Source organism: Podarcis cretensis (assembly GCF_951804945.1).
Source record: "Podarcis cretensis genome assembly, chromosome: 9".
Classification (NCBI taxonomy): Eukaryota; Metazoa; Chordata; class Lepidosauria; order Squamata; family Lacertidae; genus Podarcis; species Podarcis cretensis.
The window spans coordinates 69,491,164-69,504,470 of record NC_137178.1 but is presented as its reverse complement, the minus strand read 5'-3'; the positions used below and the strand labels follow the sequence as shown (position 1 = coordinate 69,504,470).

Here is a 13,307-nt window from a genome sequence, read left to right as displayed (position 1 = left end):
AGAGCAACAAAGATATTCAGGTGGAAGTCACAAAACTGGCTTATTTAGAGACTGGAAGCAGATCTTGGGCATGCACGAATCTTCTCCAGCTCTTGATGGAGTAAATTCTCTTGAGAGGCTCAGTGAAGACACCACAAAATTCCCAGTTTAGACATTTTCCTTGTGATGAGTGAGAACAGGCAGGCATGAGGCCACCATCTATCTCACTTAAGGAACAATCCTAGGGAGAAAATAATGTCTGAACAAGCCCACACATAATACTGAGTTTTTATTATTATTATTATTATTATTATTATTATTATTATTATTATTATTATTCAGAAGGAATCCATGCCAGTGCTGCTCCAGTTCCAGGGGCAATCCTATTGCTAGATTTTCCCACACAACCTTCTGTGTTAGGGATAGAAGGATCTGTCAATTTCAGTTCCCTCGGTTTCTCATTTTTCCAGTTTTAAATTCATCTCTCTGCATTTTGCAACAATTCGTGATTCTTTTTTTTAAAAAGTCATAAAAATTCAACATTTTAGTGCCAGCTTCAAATAAACACATTTTTATACGTAGTTTTGACTAATGTACACATTTTTTGCAGACAATTCCCCTTATATAATGCATTTTTTTTTGAATTCTGAATATTAATTTTTACGCACACGTCCCCCTAATGCATTCCTTTTTTTTTCTTGGTTAAAGAACTGCATCGCAAAATTCGGATAAGTTTGAATTTTGAATAATGGGTTTGTTTCCATCTGCATGTTGTTTTTAAAGGTGCTTATTTGATAGATTCGGCTTTAAATTTGAATGGAACTGGATTTATTTATCCTCCACTCCTATTTTTCATACTACAATTTTAATTGTTGTATTTTAATCTTGTTTTTAAGTTGTATTCATTCAACTTGTTTTTATTATTGCTTGTTAGCCGCCCTGAGCCCGGCCTTGGCTGGTGAGGGCGGGGTATAAATAATAATAATAATAATAATAATAATAATAATAATAATAATAATTACAATGATGAATCTGCCACAGGAGACATACAGCATGACAGCTCTGTTTCTTACCGTCGTCACAAGTGAAGTCCTGAATGGCAACATCCTGTATAGGAATTTCTTTCAGGAAGTAGGGTTTCTGGCAGCGGGGGTTGCCCGTCACAATGCGTTTTTTCCGCAGCCATTCTCCCAGCCATGCTAAGTGACAGTTGCAGTTGAAAGGGTTGGCTAAGAGGTTTCTGATAAACACATGTGAACAACACAGGGCTCAGTTTCAAGCGATGAAAACGCGCACACAAAAATTAAAACCCCCTGTTCGCACTGCAAAAAAAGTAGGATTCGTTTTACTAGCTCTTTTCACTCCATCCACCCTTTGCATTTTATGCGATAGCGATGCAGACGAAATTCCACCCACAAAAAAACACCCTCTTGCCCCCACCAAATATCAGGATAGCAATTTCAGAGCCTGAGCTGAGTAATCCCGATACCTTAAAATGATTTCTAAATAAGATGTATCACAAATCTGACTTGCTGTCAAGCTATCTACACACAATAATACAGTAATTTAATGTCAAAATGTAGGCTGATTACTTTATATTATTAGCTTTAACCTGACAACAGCTCTTTCATTAATTTGCCTCTTCAAGATTTCCATCTTTTATTTGCTCCAGAGAATAGGTTTTCCATATAAACTGACAGCTAAGTTGATTACATGTCAGTTATAAAAATGGATTTAGTTCCACAAGTCTCAGTGCTTTTGGCACCTCCACATTTCAACAAAGGCCTATTGACAATTTCATTATTTATAAATACGCCATCTTTAATATGCACGAATTAGTCATTAGGTGTAACTTGTCACATTGTGAGAGGGCAGAGGATTAAGTATGCCGGTAATTACGTTCTTCCCTCAGAAATTCCTACCACATAAAACCCAATTGTTAGACACACCACATGCCTTACTCCCCGCTCCAATATTCATATTTCCTTTCACTGAATATTCATATTTCCTTTTACGTACAGTTGACTCACGGGGGGATTGTTTCAAATGTATCTCATTTAGCCTGCAATTCTTTGCACAGCTGCCTAGGTATAAGCTCCATTGAATACAATGGAACATACTTCTGAGTAAACATGCATACAATGACTGATCTATGATTGCTTGCTACAATTCCCAACTTTTTGATTAACAGTAGAGCTCCTTTTGAACCTTTAATAGCACCCTTACAGAGGACACATTTTCTGCTATTTTCTCTCTCTAGATTACCTGCCAATTTCCTCCATGCCTAGCTACAGTTGAAACACAGGAATATGGTCAGTAAAATGGCAACAGCTCTGTGTTGTTCTATGGCAAATATTACTCCTCAGAGCTGTGCGTGTGTATCAGGTGCTCAGCTTTAACCAAACTCCTTTATACAGGTAGTAACCATTTTGCGTGTGTTCAAAGCATGCATGACTATGCGCACACACATCACCACAAATCTGGAAGTGGCAGAGAAAGGGGGCAGATGGGTAACAGGGGGGCTTATACACACCCTGCTATCACATGCAATGAACTGGAATGCAACACCCCCCACCAACAAATCAGTAGTTGCCTGTATTACACAAGTTATCTCAGGGGTAACCAGATACAGAATCAAAACAAATTATCAAATAGCTTATTATAGCAATATAAGGGGGAAGAAAGAACACTTCCTTTGTGTGTGGGTTTCCCACATTATTTCTCAAAGCGGTTCACAAAAACTCAAAGCGGTTCACGAAAAAGAGACATTTCCCTACTTGTGAGTTGATTGCAATGTGTAGAAATAACGTGAGTGAAATGCTTGCCATTTCTGACTGGGCCCTCTTAAGTTACTGAGGCTAATATCTAAAGAATTGCGCCCTGTTGCACATGTTTATTTGAGCTAAGTAAATGAATACATTTATGAATGTTTCGATCACCCGAATAACAGGAACAGTTCAGAGCCTCCACCCAGCTGTTCATGCTCTGTCGCTCTCCCCTTTGGAAAAAAACAGGGTAGCATGAGAAGAAGGGAGTTTTATGGGTCTTTCTGAACAACTGCACATCTTTGGACAAAAGCCTCAGGGTCTCAATACACCCTCTGAGTGTCCCTCATTATCAGAGAGAGCTGCATTTTGTATTAAACAACCCTTCTGGCTGATTCAGCTGCACTGGTACCCTGAACCAAGGGAAATCATTGCTAGGAAGCCAGAGTCAGACACAATATGCATGGGGTTATTTAGAAACAGTATGAGCCACCAAACAAATAGCAGAGATTTGTATGTCTATGTGTGTATGTTATTTTGTTTTAATATGTTGGAAAATTAATAAAAATTATATTAAAAAAAAACAAATAGCAGAGATTACCAATGTATTTTCACATTTTGTCACACAACTCTCTATTTGAATTTTAGCATTCTCTGAAAACTTTCACATACTTGACTTTGCAAGCACTCTTGACTTGTTTGTTGACTGAACTGTGGCCCTCCAAATGTTATTTGACTCCAACTCCCACCAGCCCCAGCCAGGATGGCCAATAGCCAAGGATGATGGGATATGGAGTTCATCTGGAGGGTCACAGGCTAGCTACCCCTAATTTAGATATATCACACATGTATAAATGGCAAGGACTGGCTATGAATGCAAGAACAACTTACAGTGTAGACAAGGAATGAAGAGTGTCAAATGCACCAGGAGCAATTGTGGTTATTTGGTTATCATATAAGGATAGCAATCGCACAGAGCTCAGGCCTGTGAAACTGTCATTACTCACGCAGCTGATGCGATTGCTCCTTAGCATCCTGAGGAAAAATGAAACAAATCAGTTTGTTACTCCAAAGGGTAGTCACACCATCATCCCTAATCAGAACATCTGGAGGGCGTGAAGTTGGGGAACAATGCCATAGAGAATGTATTGCACATCTCATCTGTGTACATTTCTCTGTTGTTGTTTCGTTGCTTAGTCGTGTCCGACTCTTCGTGACCCCATGGACCAGAGCACACCAGGCACTCCTGTCTTCCACTGCCTCCCACAGTTTGGTCAAACTCATGCTGGTAGCTTCGAGAACACTGTCCAACCATCTCGTCCTCTGTCGTCCCCTTCTCCTTGTGCCCTCCATCTTTCCCAACATCAGGGTCTTCTCCAGGGAATCTTCTCTTCTCGTGAGGTGGCCAAAGTACTGGAGCCTCAGCTTCAGGATCTGTCCTTGCAGTGAGCACTCAGGGCTGATTTCCTTCAGAATGGATAGGTTTGATCTTCTTGCAGTCCATGGGACTCTCAAGAGTCTCCTCCAGCACCACAATTCAAAAGCATTAATTCTTCAGCGATTAGCCTTCTTTATGGTCCAGCTCTCACTTCCATACACCACTTCTGGGGAAAACCATTCCTAGAGTTTACTAAACATTTTATGAGATGTTGTATTGCATTTTCCCCCTGAGTTATTAACTTACTAGACATGGATGCTGAGAAATAATATGTAGTATTTATAAAGCACTTGAGGGCATTAGAAGAGCCCTGCTGGAATAGAGCAAAGGTACATTTAAGACCGTTTCCCACAGTGGTGAAATAGGAACCCTACAAGTGGGACATGAGCACAACATCACTCTAACCAAGAGCAGCATTCATGCTCCTTGCTGTTGCTGGGTACTGCTTCTTCTTCCCACCCAAAGGATGCCAGAGTAATAGCCAGAGGAATGGTCCTAACAGCTCGGTTTCTATGCAATACCAGTCATAATCAAGGTTGATCCAAAAACACATTGTAAGGAAGTGATGGAGGGGTGACAGTTATAAGCACATTACAAAAATGCTGTTCCACACAGATGAAAATACATGTGCCTACATCTGCTTCCTACATAATACTTCCTTATCTTTGACCAGAATTTACTTCATGCCCTCTGTGCAGCCATATACCTATCCAAAAGATATTGATTGCAATTAGGCAGCATATATGATTAATGCATTTTACATTATAAAAAATGTGAGTCAAAGTGAGCATACATCCATACCCAGAAAACAAGACAGAAGAGAAGTTTAAGCAAAGAGAGCAAGCAAAGTAGAGAGAAGAACATACTTACAAAGTTTTGAGACTTTCAAGTCCTTTGAACATTTTGTGGCGTACATTCTCCAGCCGGTTACTGGTGAGCAACAGCTCATTTACACCCGATCCTCCTTCAAATGCTCCTTCTTCAATATCTGTGATTTTATTATTGCTCAGATTTCTATTGTTTCATGGCAAAGCAAATTAATAGGGAAAGTGTTTTGGAGCAAATCATCCATATAATGAAGAATACAAAAAGCAGCGACTGAATTATGGTCTAGCAACATGATTTCAAGAAAGCTCTAATCTGGGGATAGAGACCCTCTAGCCCACAGGCCAGATTTGGCCTGGTACGAGTCACAATTTGACCCACAGGGCTGTTTCCCCCAATACCATGCCATGTGATATATGTGACTGAATCAGCTACAGAACTGTGTTGTCTGTGAGGAACTCAATTGTGCAGCTGATACCTGCAGAAATCAAGCTTGAAGTCACCACTCATCAGCTGACAGGAAGTGACAGGAGTGCTTCAAAGCACTCCACAGGTTTCTTTAAAAGCCCTTCAAAAGCCCCGCATGGTGCTTTGAGATCCCAACGATCATCACCTGAGGGCACTGTGACTTTAGGTGACTGAGAGGTGGGCAGCCAGTCTAAACACTGTTTGGGATTCATTCAGAATTGAGAAAACAAAGGATTCCAGAAAGGAAACAGAAATATATTTTCTTCACAAAATAAAAATGCAGGAATATAGTGACAACATTAAAAATAAATAAATCACGGCGTCTTCTATTAACAGCTTCAATTTTAAAATAACTGATTCACTATAATAGATCGTATTATCAGCATTTTGGATGCTTATTCCACTTTTATCCTGCAGGAATGTTGCCTGATACACACACATACTTGGATTGAGGTCACTCTAAGCAGAATAGATTTCATTAACTTAGCTTCAAGCAGCCAGTGCCAATATCTATCCCAAATAAAGAGTCAGGTGACTCTAGAAAAGACATGGAGGTGGTTTGACGTATCAGTGCTACTGAACAAATCAGATAGAGACTTTGGCAAATCCTGTGGTCTCTGCTAGCTTACTGTTTGTGGTTTAGGTACGCAACACAAAATAAATTAGCGTGGGTTGTGGGTTCTTGCACATGGGACAAACCTGGCATCATATGAGCATTAAGCGATTCTCCCTTTTTTCTCCCTAGCATATGGAAATTTTGGAATCAAGGATACAAAATACTTTAGCAACTATATGAAATGGGCAAAATTCAACGAGCCTTCCTTCAGTATGACAGTAGGATTTTTGTTATCTTCAACGTACTGTACTAAGCTGCCTTATACCAAGCCAGATCACTGGTCCTATCTAGTCCTGTTTTGTCTATTCTGATGGACAGTGGCTATAATAATCTCAGTCTGCTACCTGAGATCCTTTCAGTTGTAAAAGCCAGAGGCCGAACTTGGAGCCTTGCACATGAAAATGTAGGCAATGGCTTCCCCTTCCCCTTTTGACTGTGCAAATAAACTGGCAGGGATAAAAGAAGAGAAAGAGAGTATGACTGAAACACTGGCAAAAATGAGCACTCACATTCCGCAATGAATATCACAGACTGGGACATTCTACATTCTACATTCTGCTTTGGGCTCCTTCAAGAATACTTTACACTTTTTCTTATATTATTGCACCAAGGCCACCTATATAAGGCAGGTTGGCAGATAAGCTTACATTTTACGTAGTTGAGGAAGCTTCTTAAAGATCCCTGTAGCCTCCAACACTGTAAATTCATTGTTGTTGAGTCGCCTGTAGAAGGAGTAGCAAGATATAAATTTAGGTTATTGTGACTTGTTTGGTGAAGGTGTGTAAGTGCCAGCAACGACACCAATTCACAGGCAGGAATGGAAGAGGAGCACCACTTGACTGCAGGATAAGGGGAATTTTGTGCACTGTCCAGTCAAAAAGAACAGTCACCAGTAGTTGTTGGAAAATATGGATCAGTTGCAGATGCTTCGTGCATTAAGTGTAGTTAACAATAATAAACGCTGCAAGTTTATATGAGGAAAGGCCTACAAATTCTAACACATGTTGTCAACCCATAAAATTTCATACATAGTACAAGAATATGTACTCTTACAGAATATATACGGTGAAAAAGTGAAAAATATATACATTGATAGGCTATTGTGTGCATGGACCAATCAACATTGGCCTTGTGCATATTGCCAAACATCACTTGGTAAAAAGGTAAAGGTACCCCTGCCCGTACAGGCCAGTCGTGTCCGACTCTAGGGTTGCGTGCTCATCTCGCTCTAGAGGCCGTGAGCCGGCGCCGTCTAAGACACTTCTGGGTCACGTGGCCAGCGTGACGAAGCTGCAGCTGGCGAGCCAGCACCAGTGCAGCACACGGAAACGCTATAAAGTGGTACCTATTTATCTACTTGCACTTGCACTACTTGCACTTAAGAGTGCTTTCGAACTGCTGGGTGGGCAGGAGCTGGGACCGAACGATGGGAGCTCACCCCGCCGCGGGGATTCGAACTGCCGACCATACGATCGGCAAGTCCTAGGCACTGAGGCTTTACCCACAGCGCCACCCGCGTCCCTGTGAACATCACTTGGAGATGACGCATATCACCCTGGCAATACGTGAAGCTAGTACCGTCCTTCTTGCATTTATGTTAACATATAAAACAACCAGCAGTTATAAACGTACAGATTATATATCTATCCATTCCCGCATGTTCTCAGCAGGTCTATTTCCTTAACGCACAGTCTGTTTCAGCATAATTAGAATAAATCGCAGCAGCACACAAGCTGCGGCATAACAGCACTAATTTTTGGTGTAATCTATAAGCATCCATTTCTAAATCTCTAACTCAAGCATGAAAGGCTCCATTAACCTCATTTAGAGTTAGAAGCAAGCAGGATTGCACACTAGGAAAAAATAATTACAATAAATGTAAATGTGCGGGGGGCATGGATGCAAGCAGCTGTAATTCAGAGCTTTAGCAATAGGCTGTTTTTCAGTTGCAGATGTGAAGTTACACAAAGGCATTAGTACCTGTTCAGGCTGATATTATATTTGGCACATAGCTCCCTGCTTTATTGCAGTCTGAATTGCATAGTGCAATCCATCAGACAAGCTGATAGCTTGTCTTTCTATTTGTGGAAGGGACTTTAGGTCCCTTTCAACTGCATTTTTCCACCATCCCTATTTTTCAGAGTAAGAATCATCAATATTCTTAGAATCAGTGGGAAGTGGAGGAAATATTTATCTAGGTAGCTCCAAATGAAAGACAGTGGAACAAGGAAGTGATTGATTATCTCATCTAGGAGTCACCTGTTGTACGGTACATAGATCACAGACAACAGAGTACCCAACACAAGGGGCGTTCTGTCTAAGAATCTGCAATTATTGTTGAAGACATAGCAATAATGAAGGCTCACCTGGCGCCTTCATTATATATCTTCAGGTGCCAGTCAAAAACATTGCTCTTCTCCCAGGCCTTTGGCTAGGTAAACAAACTATGGCCTTTTAAACCTGTTGGTGGGGTTACTGGTTGTTGTTGTTGTTTTGTTACTATGCTGTGTATCTTTGTGCTTTTATATTGTAAACTGTCCTGTGATCCTTCAATCATCATCAACGAAGGGCGTATATACTGGACATTCTGATTACTCACTGCGCTTGAACTAATTATATTTTGCACAATACTGTGTCATAGTTGAGAGGCGGGTGTACTTAGTTCAAAGTAGGTAAACAGAGACTGCTTTTGCTGTGGAGAGAACTGTAAAGCAATAATGTGCCAACATTTTGTATGGTTTTCTACACTGATATTTGAATTTCTTTTTCTTTGCCTTTGCTAAATGTTGTAAAGCAAGTAAAACTTAATACAATTGAAAATTCATGAACTGGAAGGATCTGCGACATTCCAAAAAGGGATAAAGGAAGCGCAGTTATGAATTGATATTATCACCACTGATATTCATCCAGCACACTGTTGTGAGCTCAAACTTACAGTTCTGCTGTATACTGAGGAATATGGTCAGGAATCTTGCTGAGCTTTTGATTGGAGCAGTCAACAGTTGTTCCTTCACAACGGCATTTTTCAGGACAAGCCAGGTCTGCAAAGCAATCTCCGCTTAGTTTGGATCTGTAATCTTCGGTGCCTGAGGATAAGCAGAATAAAAATACAGGTACTAAGTTCATCAAGGTGCTGGGATTATTTTCTCGTAGGGAAAAAATAAGAGAGAGAAAAGGGACAGACCTGCAGTACAGACAAATGGGTAATTTGGGGTAAGTTTTATGGTAATGAAGAAACAGTAAGGTTTAAGAGTGGGTTAAATTTCAGAGGGCTTGAAATTTGCTGGGGGGGACGGGACATGTGGTAGGATAACATTAACTGCTTGAGCTTTTCACAGCTGTAGTTTCTGCTGATTAAGTTGTCAGCCAATCCATTCCATTTTACAGTTAAAAACATAAAGCAGTGCTAATTCTTGTTAAATATATCTTATTCCCACAGTTTCAGGATTAAGTAAATCTTTGTATTCCATTTCATTACCCTCCTTTATTCTTCTATTTCACTGGCCACAGCCCGCCTACGTAATCTCAGAACCATAAAATTTAAAGCCCTGTTTTTCTTCTTCAATTTTTAAAAAGTGTGTAATCCTGATTTAAGCCTCAGCAGCCTGCTATGCTGTAGAAAGCTGCGTGACGTTCCATGGTGCTTGACAGAACCATGTTTTACTCATACCTCGCAACCACATGGTTAGATCAAGCACAACAGAAAATCTCGCTAAGTTATCACAACTTCATCCGCTTAGACCAAGGAGCAGAAGCAATGGGAGAAAGAGGAAAGAGCAGGAAAAAGTGTTGCAGTGGGAAACCGCTCAACATGACAGGACATCCTTCGTACAGAATGCCCACGGTCACTGCAACATTGCTAAACTGGAAAAGACATAAAGTAGACTGCAGGGAGGAAGATCTCTTTGCCATTCTCTGTGTTACAGAATGGAGATAGCATCCTTCACAAGTCAGGAAGAAACATCTATTAAGAAGTTGAGGGTAAGTGATGTGGGTGGAGGGGGGGGTGGGACAAAGAAACTTAAATGACCGGTGAGCTCTTCTTGGACAAAAGGTCAAAAGACTGAGACTAGAAGTGGAAAGTGCATCAGGACTGGGAAGTGTACTGTGGTTTGGTCCACACACTGAACTTTACTTACAGCCCAAATGGTGAACTCCTGAAACAGGAAAGACAGCGAAGGAAGAAAGAAAGACAAGAGTGATCCCAATGGGAGGAAAAACCCCAACAAAAACAAAGCTCATCTTGCTTTTCTCAGCTAGGGTTTGGGTAATATCCTGCCTTCATCAAGGTCCACCTGAAATTCTCTATTTAAAGAAGTTGGATTTTATTCTACACTTCTTTGATTATATGATACTTCGGCACTGTACTATATCAAAAAGAGTCAGAGTATAATTAATCTGAAGTGGTACAGTATAGCAAAAAGATACAGCAGACTATCTATTGAACAATTATATAATACGTTCATTTTCATAGGCGAAAGCATTAAAATTCCTAAAATATATTTACTGAAAGATACGGTTGTTTGAGGGCACTTTCATACACATTTGTTAAGTTTTTTAAGAAAAAAAAAACCTCCCCAGTTTGCTCAGCCGTACCATGGTTTAGTGCGAACAAACATGCAGGCTCCCAGAGACAAGATTGTGGCTGATTTGCTCGTATGGATTTGGTGTTGCCATGCAGCACGGAGTTAAGCCATGGTTTACTGTTACATTCAGACGCAGGATCCTGGTTATCTCCCTCAGACAAACTACAAACAGTAAGCTATAGAACAGACCTTGGGCTACACCTTGTGGTTTGTTTGGAGCAAGATAAACCATGAGCCCCAGTTTAGCAGTAGAGTCATACCTTGGGATACAGGTTGCGTTTTTTTGGGTTATGGACTGCCAAAACCCAGAAGTACCGGAACGGGTTATTTCCAGGTTTCAGCGGTTGCGCATGTGCAGAAGTATTAAATCGTGCTTTGCGCATGCGCAGAAGTGTCAAATCACAACCCGCATGTGAGCAGATACACCGCTGCAGGTTGCGAATGCTGTGGATTGCAAATGTGCATCCCGCACGGCTCACATTCGCAACCCGAGTGTCCACTGTAAAACTAAGCTAAATCATGGGTTAGCTCACAGCAGCAGGGGGAGAAGCAGAGAGGCTGCAATCTACTCCCCGAGAGCCTGCATTTTTGCTCAATTCACCAAACAATGGTTTGGCTCAGTGTCACATAAGAACTATGAAAAACTTACTCCTGGCTTATTCATTTTCTAGCTCAATGGTCTACAGTTTTCAAATATTATTTAAGGATGAAGTAATTTTTGTGCAGATTTGAATTATATGATTAATAATTATAATCCACAGGGAGAGCATTGCTTCTGAATGTCTTCATCAAGTGCCACAGAAGTATGTTTGATTCTGTACGGATTTTTAAAAAAGAAGATTGAAAGCTAATTAACAGGAACACTTATGCTTTTTCTTTATTTCCAAGAAAAGCACTCTCTCTCTCTTAGGGGCTTGTCAACCTGGGAAGGCAGCCCATATAAGAGAAGGAAAACATGGAACCTAAGCCTCTGGTGCCTTGTGTGATATATTCAGGAGGAAAAGGCTAAAGAATAAACCCTACACAAATCTGGAGTGAAGTCTCTCCTTCCGGCAACTCCTGCAGCCAAGCTGTGCCAAACATATTGCTCACATCAGCAGCCCAGCACCTCCATACACACTTTCCAGGCTTGTGTCCCAGAGAGATCACTTCAGTGCTGCCAAGTTTGACTTCACCCCTGGAGGCGTATTCTGTTGTCTCTTGAGACAGGCGGATGCCAACAGCAACAATTGTCTCCCTTGATAAAGTCATAAAGCCACAAATCTCAATTTTAGGTAAAGGTAAAGGGACCCCTGAGCATTAGGTCCAGTCATGACCGACTCTGGGGTTGCGGCGCTCATCTCGCTTTATTGGCCGAGAGAGCCGGTGTACAGCTTCCAGGTCATGTGGCCAGCAGGACTAAGCCGCTTCTGGAGAACCAGAGCAGCACACGGAAACGCTGTTTACCTTCCTGCCGGAGCGGTACCTATTTATCTACTTGCACTTTGAAGTGCTTTCGAACTGCTAGGTTGGCAGGAGCTGGGACCGAGCAACGGGAGCTCACCCCGTTGTGGGGATTCGAACCGCCGACCTTCTGATCGGCAAGTCCTAGGCTCTGTGATTTAACCCATAGCGCCACCCGCATCCCTTTTAATCTCAATTTTAGTTGACTACTAAAATACACTGGGCTTGCAGTGGGATGTTGTGGAAGTGTTGCAACAACATCACACCACTGTTAGTGAAATGGTATTCAGGCAGGAACTACCAGTCACCACCACTATGGAACAACTGAGGAGGTGGGAGAGAGATTCTAGCCCTTATCAAGCAGCTGCTGAGAGGCACTAGGGGAGATTTAGGGCACCTCGCCCAGGTGCAAGCATGTTTGAAGTATTCCATGCTGCTGGTTCAAAGGAAAATCTGGACACAGTGTGCAGAAAGCTGTGCTTTTTATATAGGATGGGCCGGAATATGCCTACACTGTAAACGGGTTGCTAATGATGCTCAACATCCTTGAGTCCCATCAGGTAAAAAGGTGAGATTTGTTATTATATATTTAGAACAACACCAAACACTTTGTCTTTGCTAGAGAAAAAGCCTTAATCGCTTTTGATTTTGGAATTCAGATAATCCAGTAGGTTTATCAAGTAACTGCCAATTTACATTCTTCAAGTTCTCTCCCTGATGCGTGGGACTTTGGCTATGTAGTGTGCTTTTTACATAATTTTCCCATTCCCAGTGTATGCAAATGTGGAAATGACTGCCATGCCATTTAAAACATATAGTGTGTGAATCACTTCTCAAACCTGACTCCAACTGGTCCTTTCAAGCTAAGAATGGCAAAGACCAGCCCGTGTGCATTTTCTTCCCTCTGCATTTAGCCAGTGCACTACTAAAGGCCATAATACTCTTCACATCATCTCTCCAGCTAGAAGATAATGTAGTACATGACAGTAAAAGCAGCAAGTGTAAAATAAGCAAGCTTAAGTGGATAAGAGCCCAAACCAATCAATATGTTAGTCTGCTGAACATTGTGGGCTGACCATATACCTGTAAGTGCTTCAAAGAACAAGTGTCATTGATTGCATACTCAATTACAACAACGTTTTTTCCTTCCTCTAGAAAGTAAACTATAATTGGGTTGTTGTTTTTTT

General features: G+C 41.2%; 2 protein-coding genes across 7 annotated transcripts in view; both read right to left on the bottom strand.

The window, feature by feature from the left end:
* SLIT2 (slit guidance ligand 2) overlaps positions 1 to 13,307 on the bottom strand; it is a 233,023-nt gene that overhangs the window by 44,910 nt on the left and 174,806 nt on the right. For all 6 annotated transcript variants that reach the window (XM_079989604.1, XM_079989605.1, XM_079989606.1 and 3 more), the window contains 5 exons: positions 9,027 to 9,177; positions 6,739 to 6,813; positions 5,053 to 5,196; positions 3,636 to 3,779; positions 1,053 to 1,219 (listed from right to left, as the gene is read on the bottom strand). In XM_079989604.1, coding sequence (XP_079845730.1) covers positions 1,053 to 1,219; positions 3,636 to 3,779; positions 5,053 to 5,196; positions 6,739 to 6,813; positions 9,027 to 9,177 — 681 coding nt within the window. The remainder of the gene's footprint in view (positions 1 to 1,052; positions 1,220 to 3,635; positions 3,780 to 5,052; positions 5,197 to 6,738; positions 6,814 to 9,026; positions 9,178 to 13,307) is intronic.
* Positions 1 to 13,307, bottom strand: part of PACRGL (parkin coregulated like) — a 348,281-nt gene that overhangs the window by 287,990 nt on the left and 46,984 nt on the right. The gene's annotated exons all lie outside the window — the stretch shown is intronic.